The sequence below is a fragment of the Dipodomys ordii genome, unplaced genomic scaffold, assembly GCF_000151885.1.
Source record: "Dipodomys ordii isolate 6190 unplaced genomic scaffold, Dord_2.0 Scaffold33, whole genome shotgun sequence".
Lineage (NCBI taxonomy): Eukaryota > Metazoa > Chordata > Mammalia > Rodentia > Heteromyidae > Dipodomys > Dipodomys ordii.
This window is the reverse complement of record NW_012267249.1, coordinates 518,710-534,879: the sequence shown is the minus strand read 5'-3', so window position 1 is coordinate 534,879 and position 16,170 is coordinate 518,710. Positions and strand designations below refer to the sequence as shown.

The 16,170-nt window shown below is 44.4% G+C and overlaps 1 protein-coding gene across 1 annotated transcript in view; it reads left to right on the top strand.

Annotated features, from left to right (window-relative positions):
- The first annotated feature begins 2,561 nt into the window (after nucleotides 1-2,561).
- Nucleotides 2,562-16,170, top strand: part of Sf3a3 (splicing factor 3a, subunit 3, 60kDa) — a 21,318-nt gene continuing 7,709 nt past the window's right edge. Inside the window, exons 1-11 of the mRNA XM_013016910.1 lie at nucleotides 2,562-2,757; nucleotides 3,028-3,075; nucleotides 4,648-4,700; nucleotides 4,807-4,912; nucleotides 7,361-7,433; nucleotides 7,763-7,854; nucleotides 9,879-9,961; nucleotides 12,500-12,638; nucleotides 14,081-14,149; nucleotides 14,681-14,748; nucleotides 14,891-14,998. Coding sequence (XP_012872364.1) covers nucleotides 2,662-2,757; nucleotides 3,028-3,075; nucleotides 4,648-4,700; nucleotides 4,807-4,912; nucleotides 7,361-7,433; nucleotides 7,763-7,854; nucleotides 9,879-9,961; nucleotides 12,500-12,638; nucleotides 14,081-14,149; nucleotides 14,681-14,748; nucleotides 14,891-14,998 — 935 coding nt within the window. The 5' untranslated portion in view covers nucleotides 2,562-2,661. The remainder of the gene's footprint in view (nucleotides 2,758-3,027; nucleotides 3,076-4,647; nucleotides 4,701-4,806; nucleotides 4,913-7,360; nucleotides 7,434-7,762; nucleotides 7,855-9,878; nucleotides 9,962-12,499; nucleotides 12,639-14,080; nucleotides 14,150-14,680; nucleotides 14,749-14,890; nucleotides 14,999-16,170) is intronic.

The window sequence follows — 16,170 nt, the reverse complement described above, 5'->3', positions numbered from 1 at the left end:
TCAGTGGCTTTCACATGCAGGGCAAGTTTACTACCACTGACCCACAGCCCCAACCTTGACTTTTCAAGACTGTATAGCACTTCACTGTTTAGGTGCACCATACTTTTAATCCCGTGCTGATAAAACAAATGAAATTTCTTAACATGTGAATTTTGTTTAAAAAATCAAAAAAGCACTGTTGGGGCACCAATGGCTCATGCCTATAACCTAGCTACTCAGGAGGTTGAGACCTAAGGATCATAGTTCAAAGCTGCTTGGACAAGAAAGTCCATGAGATTCTAATCTCCAATTGATCACTCAAGAGCAAGAAGTAAAGCTGTGGTTTAAGTAAAACAGCACTATCCTTGTGCAAAAATGCTCAGGAACAGTTCCCAGACCCTGAGTTCAAGCCCCAGGACTTGCGTAATAACAACAGCAACAATAATATAAAAATAATAAGAAGAAGAAGCAGCATCTCCATGTTAGAAGAAAAACAGTCGCGAGCTGGTGGCTCAGGCCTGTATTCCTAGCTAATCAGGAGGCTGAGATCTGAAGATCACTTCAAAGCCAGCCCAGGCAGGAAAGTTCATGAGACTTTTTTTTTTTTTTTTTTTTTTGCCCGTCATGGGCCTGGGCACTGTCCCTCAGCTCTTCAGCTTAAGGCTAGCATTCTACCACTGGAGCCACAGTGCCACTTCCGGCTTTTTCTGCTTATGTGGTGCTGAGGAATTGAACCCAGGACCTCATGCATGCAAGGCAAGCACTCTACCACTGAGCCACCTTCCCAGCCCTCCATGAGACTCATCTCCAATTAACCACCAGAAAGCCAGAAGTGGAGCTGTGGCTCAAGTGGTAGAGCACTAGCTTTGAGCTGAAGAGCTCACGGACAGCTCCCAGGCTCAGAGTTCAAATCCCATGACCAATATGCCACGGACCGGGTCCTGTCAGTACGACGGAGGACACCTAGGGGAGGAACCTGGAATAGGATAGGGAGATGGCAAACAGACAACTCACACACATTAGGAGTGGATGCTGAGTGCTGAGTGCAATTTAATGCAGAGGATAACAAACTTTTATAGCAAAAATCTCCATAAGAAAGGGAAAAAGGTTACATAATCTTGCTGCAGGGCTTCATTCTTGAGCAGTCACCAGCTGGTCGCCTGAAAGGGCAAAAGGTTACACAACCTTGCTGCAGGACTTCATTCTTGGGTGGTCACCAGCTGGTCGCCTGATAGGCACTTGTTTCTAGCTTATCTCTAAGAAATATAATGGGTTTTGATGTTTGTCACCAACTAACCATTACCTTATTTCTATAGAGGCCTTAACTGTCCCATAAGATCTTTTCTGTTCCTTCTTTAATAGTAAACACCAAGGAGACTTAGATCTAGCAAGTCTCTTAGTAAATGAAAGAGTAATAGGAAGTTCTTTCTCCTAAGTAGTTATCTCAGCAATTGCCATACATTCTTTCTGTTCTAGCCGCGCCTACAGCTTTTTGTAAATCTCTTACAAACAATTCCTTCTGCTGAAGTGACTTTGTGAAACCCCCAATACTTTTATATTTGCTTATGGCTTGTCTACTAGCCTCCATAAGAGGGGGTTCAGGGGAGCACTTAACTCTGGTGAGTTAGTCATATTTTTAAGACACTCATCAGATATTGGAGTCGTCAACACTCTTAAGAAAGAGCTTTAAATAAGGGAACGTTGACAATGAGTAAGTACAAAGAGCAGTAGAAACAGTAAAAGATTAATAGACACTCTTATGAGGAAAAGATAGGCAGAAACATATCTTTCCCAGGGGCTTGCCAGCCTTTTCCCAGGAGTAGGCCTCTTAGAAGCCCTATTCTCCGAGGTAGACTTCGGTGAAGTCCCAAAACTTGGAGATAGGTTTCTGTAAAGCCCCATTCTCTGAGGTAGACTTCAGTGAAGTCCCAAAACTCAGAGATAGGTCTCTGAAGCCCCTATCATGGTCTGATAGATGGTTTCCCATGCTAAGCAGACTCTACTGGGGTCAGCGTGGCACCAATAGAAGAAAAAAAGGACAAAAAAAAAAAAACAGGAAAGGGCTGGGAATGTAGGTTAGTGGTAGAGTGCTTGCCTAGCATGCATGAAGCCCTGGGTTCAATTGCTCAGTATCACATAAACAGAAAAAGCCAGTAGTGGTGCTGTGGCTCAAGTGGTAGAGTGCTAGCCTCGAGCAGTAGCAGCTCAGGGACAGGGCCCAGGGCAAGCCCAGGGCTGGCAGAGAGAGAGAGAAAAAAAACAGATTTTGAGGAATAGAGAAAGGAAAAAGTGTTATCTGAAGTCACAAAGCAGGATTGAAATTCCAGTTTCTCAACTCCCAACCATACTCAACTAGTCAACCTACTCAAATATGCCTACTCTTCCAATGGACTCCAAGGAGCTCCAAGAAACTAGGGACCCACTCATCCTCACAGTTTTGTGTTGCGTCTACAGGCTGGCGCCTCTACACCTCCGACCAGCAGGGGGCACTGTGGCTATCCCGGTAGCATAGTCTCGAGCTCCCTGTGTTCCTTTTCCCTCGGTCCCCGAGGCACTTCCGGCCCGCACGGAACTTTGGTGCAGCCGGCTGCACAACGTGAGGGATACGCAGGCGGGACAGGCGGCAGGAGCTGCTTCCGGCCTTGGTGGTGGTGTGAATTGAAATTCCGTGGCGGAGAGAAGATGGAGACGATTCTGGAGCAGCAGCGGCGATACCACGAGGAGAAGGAAAGGCTCATGGACGTCATGGCCAAAGAGATGCTCACTAAGAAATCTACGGTGAGTGGGACGTGCTCAGGGCCGCGTCCGGGCCCCTGTCCCGCTGACCCTCCCAACGCCTTCTCGGGGCGCAGACCCTGCTTGCGCCCAGGCCCCGCCTCCTGTTGGGTCGCCTCGGAGCACGGGTAACGTTCTCCCGGGGGTCCCCGCACCCCAGAACACCTCTGCTTCAGCCGCTAAGACCTAAGCGGGTACACCCCGCCCTTGGGCCGCCTTCCCATCCCCAGTACTCATCTAACGGCCTCTGTGTCACTGTTTGCCTTTCTGCAGCTCCGGGACCAGATCAATTCCGACCACCGCACTCGGGCCATGCAAGACGTGAGTGCCCAGCAGTCTGTCTCTTCTTGGGTCCTGGTGGGCGGGAAAAGCGGGGCAGAGAAGGTGGGAACTCGACGGGAGCCTTGACCACAGGCAAGTGGGGTGGCCAGTCCACGGCTGTCTAACGCGAAGGAGCTACACTGCCCTTCCTCGCCTCTCTTCAGTGGGGAACGTGTTCGTTCTTAGAGGCTCGCAACCATGACCCTTGATACATCTTATATCCCTTGGACGTACACAGAAGGTTCACTGTCTTTGAAATAAGGGAGCAAGTATATGTTAATGTTTTTCTTCCAGGACACTGGTTTTTTTTTTTTTTTTGCCGGTCCTAGGGCCTGAACTATGGGCCTGGGCACTGCCCCTCAGCTCTTCAGCTCAAGGCTAGCGCTCTACCACTTGAGCCCCACAGCACCACTTCCAGCTTTTTCTGCTTGTGTGGTGCGGAGGAATCAAACCCAGGGCCTCATGCATGCAAGGCAAGCACTTTACCAACCACTGAGCCACCTTCCTAGCCCTCTCCTCTTTTCTTTTTCTGCTGGTACTTGGGGCTTGAACTCTAGGCTTCAGCACTGCCTCTTAAAGTTTTCTAACTAGAGGCTGACACACTTCCACTTCTGGCTTTTTGGTGGTTAATTAGAGCTAAGAGTGTCATAGACTTTCCTCCATGGGCTGTATGAACCTTGATCCTCAGATCTCAACCTCCTGAGTAGCTGGGGTTACAGGTATGAGCCACTGGAGCCCAGCTGGATTTCTTATTTTCAAAGAAACTAAACAAAAGCAGTGTGGATAATTTTTTTCTCCACACATTTCTATTAGGGTATATCAATTTTGCAAACACAGTAAAACTCATTTTATTGTGTTCAAGATATTTTAGGGAAGTTAGTGATTCTATATAAGCATAAAATCATCCTGCCAGTCCTTTTTTTTTTTTTTTTGCCGGTCGTGGAGCCTGAACGCTGGGTCTGGGCGCTGTCCCTCAGCTCTTCAGCTCAAGGCTAGCACTCTACCACTGGAGCTACAGCACCACTTCCGGCTTTTTCTGTTTATGTGGTGCTGAAGAATCGAACCCAGGGCCTCATGCTTGCAAGACATGCACTCTACCACTGAGCTACCTTGCCAGCCCTGCCAGTCCTAATTATATTACTTAGATAATCGAGATATTTACTTGTGTTAGATACTAACCAAGACCCAAGCAGACTTTTTTTTTTTGTCAGTCATGGGGCCTGAACTCTGGTCCTGAATGCTGTTCCTCAGCTCTTCAGCTCAAGGCAAGCTCTCTACCACTTGAGCCACTGTGCCACTTCCGGTTTTCTGAGTGGTTTATTGGAGATAAGAGTTTCACAGTCTTTCCTGCCTGGGCTGGCTTTGAACCACGATCCTCAGATCTTAGTCTCCTGAGTAGCTAGGATTACAGGAGTGAGCCACTGGCACCTGGCCACAAGCTGACTCTTAAAGGTTCCAGAAAGCATGGGAACTTATAAGGCATATCTCATGAAGTCCTTGGGCCCTTGTTGGTTGTTAGCTCTCCAGTTGTACCAATTATTTCATTCTGATGTGTTTGTGTTTGCATTTCAGAGGTATATGGAGGTCAGTGGGAACCTGAGGGATTTATATGATGACAAGGATGGGTAAGTTGACACTCAGCCAGTCTAGGATTAAGGGCTTCTGAGGAGCCATATGATGAAAGAATTAACTTTGTGCACTAATCTATTTGTATTTTTCCTGAAATTGCAGGTTAAGAAAGGAAGAGCTCAATGCTATTTCAGGACCCAATGAGTTTGCTGAATTCTATAACAGACTTAAGCAAATAAAAGAATTCCATCGGAAGCACCCAAATGAGGTATGGCCTGAGAGAACATTTCTTCCAAACTTACCTAAAGACCATACTAAAAGATTTAAGGACAAAAGGAAGGAAGGAAGGGAGTTTTTCATGTAGGGTTTTTTGTCTTTTTTTCAAACATGAACTTTTAGGTGAAGTGTCTTAGGAGCAGTTGGAGTTAGGTGACAGGTTAGTGCAAGAAATGAAAGCTTTAGCCAGGCGCCAGTGGCTCATGCCTGTAATCCTAGCTACTTAGGAGGCTGAGATCTCAGGATCGAGGTTCAAAGCCAGCCTGGGTAGGAAAGTCCATGAGACTCTTATCTCCAATAAACCACTAGAAAACAGGAAGTGGTGCTGTGGCTCAAGTGGTAGAGTGCTTGCCTTGAGCTGAAGAGCGCAGGGACAGCGCCCAAGCCCAGAGTTCAAGCCCCACGACCAACAAAAAAAAAAAAAAAGAAAAGAAATGAAAGCTTTGATTTGGCTTTTGGATCATTACATGGACTTTATGGTTAAAGCTAGTAGCCATAGAGTTGTGGGAGACATAAAATGTAAAAAGAGATTGTCAGAATTATTTATTTTTTTTAAATGCTCATCTGGGGGTTTGAAGACAGGGCCTGGGTAGTGTCCCTCAGCTTTTTTGCTCAAGGTCAGTACTCTACCACAGCTCCACTTCTGGCTTTTTGGTGGTTAAGTGAAAATAAGATTCACAGACTTGCCGGGCACCTGTGGCTCACGCCTGTAATCCTAGCTACTTAGGAGGCTGAGATCTGAGGATCGAGGTTCAAAGCCAGCCTGGGTAGGAAAGTCCATGAGACTCTTATCTCCAATAAACCACTAGAAAACCGGAAGTGGTGCTGTGGCTCAAGTGGTAGAGTGCTTGCCTTGAGCTGAAGAGCGCAGGGACAGCGCCCAAGCCCAGAGTTCAAGCCCCACTTAGGGGCACACTTAGGACAGTGTACTTAACAGAAAAGCTATCCATGAACACTTATATCACAAAGGCTCAGAAAGGTGGTCAAGGTATCAACTATTGTTGATTGGTGATTGCCAGGATTATTGTTTCAGTGAAGTAGTGGAAATGAACTCTGGTTACTGGGGTAAGTGAGTAATGAGTAAGTAAAAGTATGGATTTGGAACATGCATAAAAAGGCTATTAGAAGCCCAGCATGGTGGCTCTCACCTGTAAGCCCTACTCTGGAAGTGGGGGAGGCAAGAGGATCTTGAATTCACAGCTAGCCCAGACAAAGTTAGTAAAGACCTAGCACACACACGCACGCGCGCGGTAGAGTTTATTGCTCAATTGTAGAATACTTTCCATCCTCAAGGCCCTGGATTCTATCCCTAGAACCAGAACAAAAGAAGCTGGCAGGAAAAGGTTAGGGGGAGGAATGTCCTAAGTATCCTAGAGGAGACATACATACTTAAAGGAACAGATTAAGGAGGGAGCCTAAAAGGCCAGAAAGGAAAAGCTCACTACTACAAGAGTGTCCCATCTGCCCTCATTTGATTTAATCAAAGTCAGGTACATAAGGGTTTTTTTGTTTTGTTTTTGTTATCATCAGAGCTTGAACTCAGGGCCTCCGGTTCTTCCTAAGCTTACTTGCCTATGGCTGGTGCACTACCATTTGTGCCTCCCGTCCAGCATTTTTCTGGTTAACTGAAGATGGTGGGGCTTGAACTCTGGGCCTGGGCGCTGTCCCTCAGTTCCTCAATTCTTCAGCTCAAGGTGAGCGCTCTACCACTTGAGCTACAGTGCCACTTCTGGTTTTTCTGGTGGTTAATAGGAGATGAGAGATGTTCCTGCCCAGGCTGGCTTTGAACCGAGATCCTCCTGTTTCAGCCTCCTCAGTAGCTAGGATTACAGGCATGAGACACAAGCACCCGGCATAAGGAATTTTTTTTTTTTGTCGGTCATGGGGCTTGAACTCTGGGCCTGGGCGCTGTCCTTCAGCTCTTCAGCTCAAGGTGAGCGCTCTACCACTTGAGCTACAGCGCCACTTCCGGTTTTCTGGTGGTTTATTGGAGATAGGAGTCTCACAGTCTCTTCTGCCTGAGCTGGCTTTGAACCGCGATCCTCAGATCTCAGCCTCCTGAGTAGCTAGGATTACAGGCATGAGCCACCAGCGCCTGGCTGCATAAGGAATTTTTTAATATTCCCCCAGGTGATGCTAACATACAGCAAAGTTTGGGAACTTATAGTGTAGAAAAAGGTTGTTAATAGTGGCTACCTATTTTCAGAAGTAAAAGTTTTCAGTAAATGAGGATTTGCATTCTTTTATGTTATTTGAGGTTTTCCTTCTTGTGTTTTCTTGAGCATGTATTTTTAGACAATACGTGAAAAAAGTAACTGGCTTCTCTTGAAAAAAGTAAGGCCAAGTAATTTGTCAGAAGTGCAACTTTATGTATGTTTCATTTCTAAGACATGGAGTTTTACATCAGCAAACCCACCTGAACATTTCTCTTGTCTCCTAGATCTGCGTGCCAATGTCAGTGGAATTTGAAGAGCTCTTAAAGGCACGAGAGAATCCAAGTGAAGAGGCACAGAGTAAGTCAGATTTAACATTTTTCTCCTTTACAAACATACAAGTTAGTGACAGCTCAGATTTGTGCACCAGGCCTCAAGGAGCTTAGAGCTGGGTTTTTCTGCTGATTTTATATTCACTGGTTTTTAGATTAGATTGATATCCTAAGCTGGCTTTTTACAAAACGTTCATTTTGTGCTGTCCTTGCTTAAGTCCACTGGCCTGGAAAGCTGGTCTGTTGACTTTGTAAGATAGAAAAGACATTTGGGAAAAGGATTGCCTCATGGAGTTGGAAACAGTCCATTGGAAAAATGTCTAATGTCTGAGTCATTAATATATGTGATTCCTTCAGACTTGGTGGAATTCACAGATGAAGAAGGATATGGTCGTTACCTTGATCTCCATGACTGTTACCTCAAGTACATTAACCTGAAGGCATCTGAGGTAAGGATGGGGAGAGAAGAGAGAGGGTCTGATTCTTGGGCTATATCATGCCGCTGAGCCAAAACTATTAAGATATGGACAATCAACAGTTTTTCCCTGTGCTTAGTAACTATTGCATGCCTAGTAAATAGGCAATTCACTTTCATCAATGAAACTATTCAAAATGAAACTCAGGTTTTTACAGTAAATTCAACAAACATTTTATGTATTGATGCATTATTTTGTTTATATAACATGCACATTTACTTTTGTGAAAATAAACTCTTCTGCCTGGTGCTGGATGGCTCATGCCTGTAATCCTAGCTATTGAGGAGGCAGTTTGAAGCCAGCCTGAGCAAGAATTTCTGTGAGACTCTTATCTCTAGAAAACTAGAAGTGGAGCTGTTGCTCAAAGTGTTAGAATGTTAGCCTTGAGCAAAAAAACTCAGGGATAGCACCTAGGCCCTGAGTTCAAGCCCCAGCACCAACCAAAAGATAAATTCATAAATAAAAGTAAACATTGTTGCCAGGCACTGGTGGCTCATGCCTTTAATCTTAGCTACTCAAGAGGCTGAGATCTTAGGATCACAGTTCAAAGCCAGCCCAGGCAGGAAAGTCCAAAGTGCTCGCTTTGAGCTGAAGAACTGAGGGACAGTGTCTAGGCCCAAAGTTCAAGCCCCACAACCGACAAAAAACGAAATGAAAACAACTACAAAAAAACATTGTTTAAACCCATAAAACCATATTCTGGGATAGGTGCATATAGTACTACGTTATGAGAGGTACAGCATGATCCTTTCCAGCAAACGTCTATGCAATATCTTTTCTAAAGGACACTTAAAAATAGCCCATCGTAGCCGGGCGCTGGTGGCTCACGCCTGTAATCCCAGCTACTCAGGAGGCTGAGATCTGAGGATCGCGGTTCAAAGCCAGCCCAGGCAGGAGAGACTGTGAGACTCCTATCTCCAATAAACCACCAGAAAACTGGAAGTGGCGCTGTAGCTCAAGTGGTAGAGCGCTGGCCTTGAGCTGAAGAGCTGAGGGACAGCGCCCAGGCCCAGAGTTCAAGCCCCATGACCGACCAAAAAAAAAAATAGCCCATCGTGGGCTGGGAAGGTGGTTCAGTAGTAGAGTGCTTGCCTCACATGCATGAGGCCCTAGGTTTGATTCCTCAGCACCACAGAAACAGAAAAGGCCAGAAGTGATGCTGTGGTAGAGCTCTAGCCTTGAGCTGAAGCGCCGCCCTCAAATCCAGAGTTCAAGCCCTACAAACAACAACAACAAAAATAGCCCATCATAGGAAGTGAAGCTGAATATGACAGTCTCAGAAAGGCTCCAGGAAGTTTATGATTATTTCTTATAGAATTGTGAAGAAATATCTCCAGAATGAAGTGACTAAACTTTAAGCTCTGAGGACAGATTGCTTATTCATTTTGTTCTTTTCTGGATCCCTCTACTTGGGAGAAAGATGCTCAATAAGTGGTGGTATGAATAATCATTTGGCACCTTTCAGGACTTTATTTTAGGATGTCATAGTTTAGCTCAAGATATGTCTGACATGTAGTACATAGCAGCAAATGTTTCTTTTGTATTACTGCTTGTTAACTTGATATTTATTTTGTAGAGTTAATGATGTATCTGATATTCTTTTACTTGGTTCAGAAGAACCAAATCACTATTTGTACTAAAGGATGGTGAAATAAAAACTAAAGTAAGCCAGGCCTTATTATTTCACTAGACAATAATCAATTCTCATCTCACTTATTGAAGATTAATTTTTTTTTTTTGGTCGGGTCATGGGGCCTGAACTCTGGACCTGGGCGCTGTCCCTCACCCTTCAGCTCAAGGCTAGCACTCTACCATTTGAGCTACAGCGCCACTTCCGGCTTTTTTCTTTTTGCTTATGTGGTGCTGAGGAATCGGACCCAGGGCCTCAGGCATGCAAGGCAAGCACTCTACCACTGAGCCACCTTCCCAGCCCCCTGAAGATTAATTTTAAGTTAGTACACTCACCAAACTTTTTTGTTTTCACTTTCTCCTTTTAGAAGTTGGATTATATCACATACTTGTCCATCTTTGACCAGTTATTTGACATTCCTAAAGAAAGGAAGAATGCAGAATATAAGAGGTAAGTTGTGTGTGTGTGTGTGTGTGTGTGTGTGTGTGTGTGTGTGTGTGTCTAAGAGGTAAGTATTAACATCTTGTAGGCTTCTACTGAATTGAATTCAAAAGTAATGTGAATGACTGGGAATGTGGCCTACTGATAGAGTGCTTGCCTAGCCTGCATGAAGCCCTGGGTTCAGTTCTTCAGTACTACTTAAACAGAAAAAGCCGGAAGTGGTGCCATGGCTCAAGTGGTAAAGTTAGCCTTGAGCAAGAAAGAAGCTCAGGGACAGTGTCCAGACCCTGAGTTCAAGCCCCAGGACTGGCACAAAAGAAAAGAAAGAGAGGTGGGGGGGAGAACGAGGGAGGAAGGAAGGAAGGGTGGGTAAAAGCTGGGAGCTGGTGTCTCACACCTGTGATCCTAGCTACTCAGGAAGCTGAGATCTAAGAATTGCCTTTCAAAGCCAGCCCAGGCAGGAAAGTCCATGAGACTCTCATCTCCAATTAACCACCAGAAAACTGGAAGTGGTACTGTGGCTCAAATGATAGAGTGCTTAACTTAAGCTGAAGAGCGCAGGGACAGGGCTCAGGCCCAGATTTCAAGCCCCACGACTGACTAAAAAAGGAAAAAAAAAGGTGAAGGTGGGGCGCCAGTTGGTCATGCCTGTTATCTAGCTACTCAGGAAGCTGAGATCTGAGGATGGAAGTTCCAAGCCAGCCTGAGCATGAAAGTCTGTGAGACTCTTACCTCCAGTAAACTACCAAAAAGCTGGAAGTAGAGCTGTGGCTCAAGTAGTAGAGCACTAGCCTTGGCCAAAGAAGTTCAGGAGTACTAACCAGGCACTGAGTTCAAGCCCCAGGACTGATACCAATAAAGGAAAAGAAAATATGCAGCTTTGAGGGCAAAGTTTTGAATTTTGTTGCCCAAAAGGTATACATGAGCTGGGTTTCAGTGGCTCATACCTATAATCCTAGCTACTCATGGGGCTGAGATCTGAGGATTGCGGTTAAAAGCCAGCCAAGGCAGGAAAGCCTGTGAGACTCTTTATCTCCAATTAACCACCAGAAAACCAGAAGTGGCTGTGTAACCCAAGTGGTAGAGTGCTCATCTTGAGCTGAAGAGTTGAGAGATAGCGCCCAGAGTTCAAGACCCACAACCAACCCAAAAAAAAAAAAAGTTTGCTTGAATAACTTCTATGGCTTATTGGGTTTGAGAGCTATGAACAAAGCAGTTTTTGTTTTGTTTTTCCAGTACTACCTGGGCTTGAACTCCAAGCCTCTTAGTTTCACTCAGCTTTTTGTTTTGTTTTGTTTTTAATTATGACTGTTGCTCAACCACTTGAGCCATACCTCCAGTGCAGTGTTTGGCTAGATAATATGGAAACAAAATCTCTAAGACTGTTCTACTCAAGCTGGCTTCTAGAGCTTCTCCAGTCTCTGCCACCTCAGTAAATAGGATTACAGGCTTGAGCCACTGGTGCCTGGCTTAAAAGATAGAATATTTATAATTCTCTGGCTTTGGACAAGATGAATTTGGCTTTGGACAAGATGAATTTGTGAGCACATCTTCAATCTTATACCCATACTATTTTTGAATTTGCTTAATTGTAGAAGGAAGCCTCCCATTCAGGGACATCTGTGTTTTTAGAGTTTAATGTGAAAAATTTTAGATTTTTCTCAGATTGTGGCAAAAATGAGGTGCCTAGATATGATGTTAAACCCAAATTTTTGTGTTAACTCTGCTCCTGGTTAGTGAACCTATACTCCTAACTTCCCCTCTTTTTCTCACTTTCTTTTTACCAGAAATAGTTATTTGTGAGTTAATTAAGACGAAAAATTGGCATTATGTTATGAGGATAAAAGGAGTGAGAAGCTGGCTCACACCTGTAATCCTGCCTACTCAGGAGGTTCAAGTATGAGGATCAATGTTTGAAGCCACCCTGGGCTGGAAAGTCTGTAAGACTCATCTCCAATTAACCAGCAAAAAGCTAGAACTAGGGGAAGGATTCAAGGATTCAGCCAAGATTGAAAAAGCCAAGAGTGCAAGGCCTAAAGTTCAAGTTCCAGTACTGACATAAAATGGTGGAAGGAGGGGGTATTGATGGCGTGAAAATAAGCACATTGAAAAATGATTGTTGGGCTGAAGATGCCGCTCAGTAGTGGAGTACTTGCCTAGCATTCAGGAGACCTTGGAATCCAAAAATAAGTGACTCAGTCTGGCTCTGGTGGCTCACACCTGTAATCCTAGTTACTCAGGAGGCTGAGATCCTAAGGATCACGGTTCAGAGCCAACTCAGGCAGGAAAGTCCATGAGACTCTTATCTCCAGTTAACCACCAGAAAACCAGAAGTGGTGCTGTGGCTCAAGTGGTAAAGCACTAGCCTTGAGCTAAAGAGCTGAGGGACAGCACCCAGGCCCAGAGTTCAAGCCTCATGACCAACCAAAAAACAACGACAAAAAAAAACTAGTATTACTAGAATTATGAGTGAAATTTATGGAGTAAAAGAGTGTATCAACAGTAGAAACCCTATTTTCTCTCTGTATACTGTGTGTTCCTTTGTAGGTACCTGGAGATGCTGCTTGAGTACCTTCAGGATTACACAGACAGAGTGAAGCCCCTTCAAGATCAAAATGAACTTTTTGGGAAGATTCAGAACGAATTTGAGAAGAAGTGGGAAAATGGCACCTTCCCTGGGTGGCCGGTGAGCTTTCATGGGGTGTGGGTAGAGGTCATGCCAGGCCTTGAAATGGCTATTTTACTTCACTGTTGGGCTTCTGCTTCAGGCATTAGTCGCTGTTCTTTCAGTATAAGCTCTGTCCAGGAAGTGTCCTCTGGCAGGTATGCTCCGTTTTCTTTGTATTCTTTTTTTTTTTTGCTTTTTTTTTTTGTCGGTCATGGGGCCAGCGTTTTCTGCTTATGTGGTGCTAAGGAATCGAATGCAGGGCTTTATGCATGCAAGGCAAGCACTCTACCACTAAGCTACCTTCCCAGCCCTTTCTTTGTATTCTTTGGCACAAGATTTGTCATTGAGGGGGCATCAGTGGCTCACACCTGTAATCCAAGCTACTCAGGAGGCTGAGATCTGAGGATCATAGTTCAAAGCCAGCCTGGGCAGCAAACTCTGTAAGACTTTTATCTCCAATAAACCATTCAGGAAACCGGAAGTGGGCTGTAGCTCAAGTGGTAGAGCACTTGCCTTGAGTTGAAGAGCTGAGGGACAGCACCCAGGCCCAGAGTTCAAGTCCCACCACGAACATTAAAAAAAAGGATTTGCCATTGATTGTGCCCAGGATTTTTACTGCCTACCTTATGGTTGCTGTGTGGTGCCTGCTAACCTAAAATTTATTTATTTATTTATTGTTATCTACTTATTTATTTGATCAGATTGTGCTATACAAATCTATGTATTTTTATTCCTGATGGTAAACTTGTTTTTCTTGAAATTCAATGACTTATTAGTCATCTGGGTGTTTTTTGTTGTTGTTGTTATTTATTTACTTATTTATTTAGTTCTGGTACTGGAGCTTGAACTCAGCCTGAGTGTACCCCTTAGCTTTTTTTGTTCAAGGATGACACTCTCCCATTTAAACCACAGCTCTATTTCTAGCTTTTTGCGAGTTTATTGGAGATAAGAGCCTGGGATTTGTCTGCCTGGGCTGGTTTCAAACTATGATCCTGAAATCTCAACCTCCTGAGTAGCTAGGATTATAGGCTGAGCCACCAGTGCCTGGCTTGTTTTGTTTTTTGTTTTTGCTTTCTTGAGTCTGAGTCTTGCTTTGTACCTAAGCTGGCCTTGAACCTTCTTCCTTCCTGAGTGCTGAATAGCAGGTGTGCACTACTACACATGGCTCAGGTCATCTGTTCTATACTCAATTCCTGTTTGGTCCTTACTTACAAGTGTGTATAATAAAGGAGCCAACCATACCTGGTAATTTGGATGGCTCTCTCACCTTCATCTGAATAAACTTGAATTTTATTTCATTTTTTAATTTCTTTAATTTATTTTTTGCCAGTAGTGGGGCTTGAATTGAGAACCCAGGAGCTGTCCCTGAGTGCTTTTGCTCAAGGCTAGCGCTCTACCACTTTGAGCTATAGCGCTACTTCCAAACTTGGATTTTAATAAGCACCTCTTCTTTTTTCCAGAAAGAAACAAGCAGTGCCTTGACCCATGCTGGAGCCCATCTTGACCTCTCTGCGTTCTCCTCCTGGGAGGTATGTTTCCAGCAGCAGTACTGGTCTCACCTGTACGTCTTTGAGAGAAAACACTTGTACTCCTATCTTGAATACCTTGGACCTATAATAATAAAACACCATTTCCTGGGAACAGATATATATAAGGAATGCGGGAGGATAAAAAGGAAATCTAGCTGGGCACTGGTGGCTCACACCTGTAATTCCTAGCTACTCAAGAGGCTGAGATCTGAGGATCACAAGGTCCTGGGTTTGATTCCTAGCACTGCAAAACAAAAGCAAATAGCAAACAAAAAGCCATATCCAACTATGAAAACTGGGAAATAATAATTCCAGTTTAAGTTAAGCTGTGATGAAGGTATTAGAACACTACCAGTATGACTTGAGTCTGAACATGTCTCAGAATCAGTTCTGTGGAGAGTTTGAACTTACTACATGGCATCAGTCTGTGGAACATGCTCCCACGCCACAGCCTGGGAACTACCACACACTAATCTGCATTTACTATTTCCCCAAATTATGTGGTACTGTAATTTGTGTGTTTTATTACAGGAGTTGGCTTCCCTGGGTCTGGACAGATTGAAATCTGCACTCTTAGCTTTAGGCCTGAAATGTGGTGGGTAAGGACTCACTTTTCCATCAAAACTACCATTTGCTGTATGTTTGTGTGATCCTCTTCATGCCTCTGGTTACATTTTTTCTGTCACCCACACTGCCTGTGTAGTGAAGTCACTCTGAAATCCTGTGCCCCTCTCTCTTTAGGACCCTAGAGGAACGAGCCCAGAGGCTGTTCAGCACCAAAGGAAAATCACTGGAGTCTCTTGACACCTCTCTGTTTGCCAAAAATCCAAAAACAAAGGGCACTAAGCGGTGAGTGGTGATGGGACAGTACCTATGCTGTGGGGTTTTTTTGTGTGTGTGTTTTTGGGTTTTTTAGTTGGTTGTGGGGCTTGAACTCTAGGCCTGGACACTGTCCCTCAGCAATTCAGCTCAAGGCAAGTGCTCTACCACTTGAGCCACAGCACCACTTCTGGTTTTCTGGTGCTTTATTGGAGATAAGAGTCTCATGGACTTTACTGCCCAGGCTGGCTTTAAACCATGATTCTCAGATCTCAGCCTCCTGAGTAGCTAGGATTACAGGCATGAGCCATGGCTTCAATTCCATGGAGACTCTTACTACAGTGGAAGTTTTTAAGACTGTTTTATTACCACTGTTGCTTCATAGAAATCCAGTCTGCTGTATAGTTCTGGTAATATTTTTTGGTTCTTATATAACAAGAACAATTTGTGCTCAGGGGAGTGGAAACCGGTAAAATTTTTGATGTTGACATGCTGTTTTAGGTGCCTTTATAAGTAATAAATACAGTGGAGGGTTTTAAAGGATTAGTAAATTCATTTATTTATTTTGAGGGGCTTGAACTCAGAGCCCAGCACTGTCCCTGAGCTAGCTCTCTCAAGGCTAGCATTCTACCACTTTGAGCCACAGTGCCACTTCCAGTTTTCTGGTAGTTAATTGGAGATAAGAGTCTTAGAGACTTTCCTGTCTTGGCTGGTTTTCAACCACAATCCTCAAATCTCAGCCTTCTGAGTTGCTAGGATTACAGGCCTGAGACACTGGCTACCAGCTCAAAGAATATTTTTCTTTTTATTTTTATTCAGGTAGCAAAGAGTTTATTGGGGGGCGCGGGGAGCAAACTGCCAGCCTGCATGAGATGGAAGAGTGCAGAGACAGGGGAAGGAAAAGAAAAAAAAGCTCAAAGAATATTTTTCTAAGCTAATTTTTTTTCAATAACAGAAGCTGTTCTTGCTTGCTTATCTAGGGTATTTTTTGTAATTATCACAACCCTGAAAGTAATTTTCCTGATTTTTGTAGGTTGAGGATTCAGAAAACTCTTTTTTTTTTTTTAAATTTTTTTTTGGGTCCGATCGTGGGGCCTGTACTCGGCCTGGGCGCTGTCCCTCAGCTCTTCAGCTCAAGGCTAGCACTCTACCACTTGAGCCACAGCGCCACTTCCGGCTTTTTTCTTTTTGCTTATGTGGTG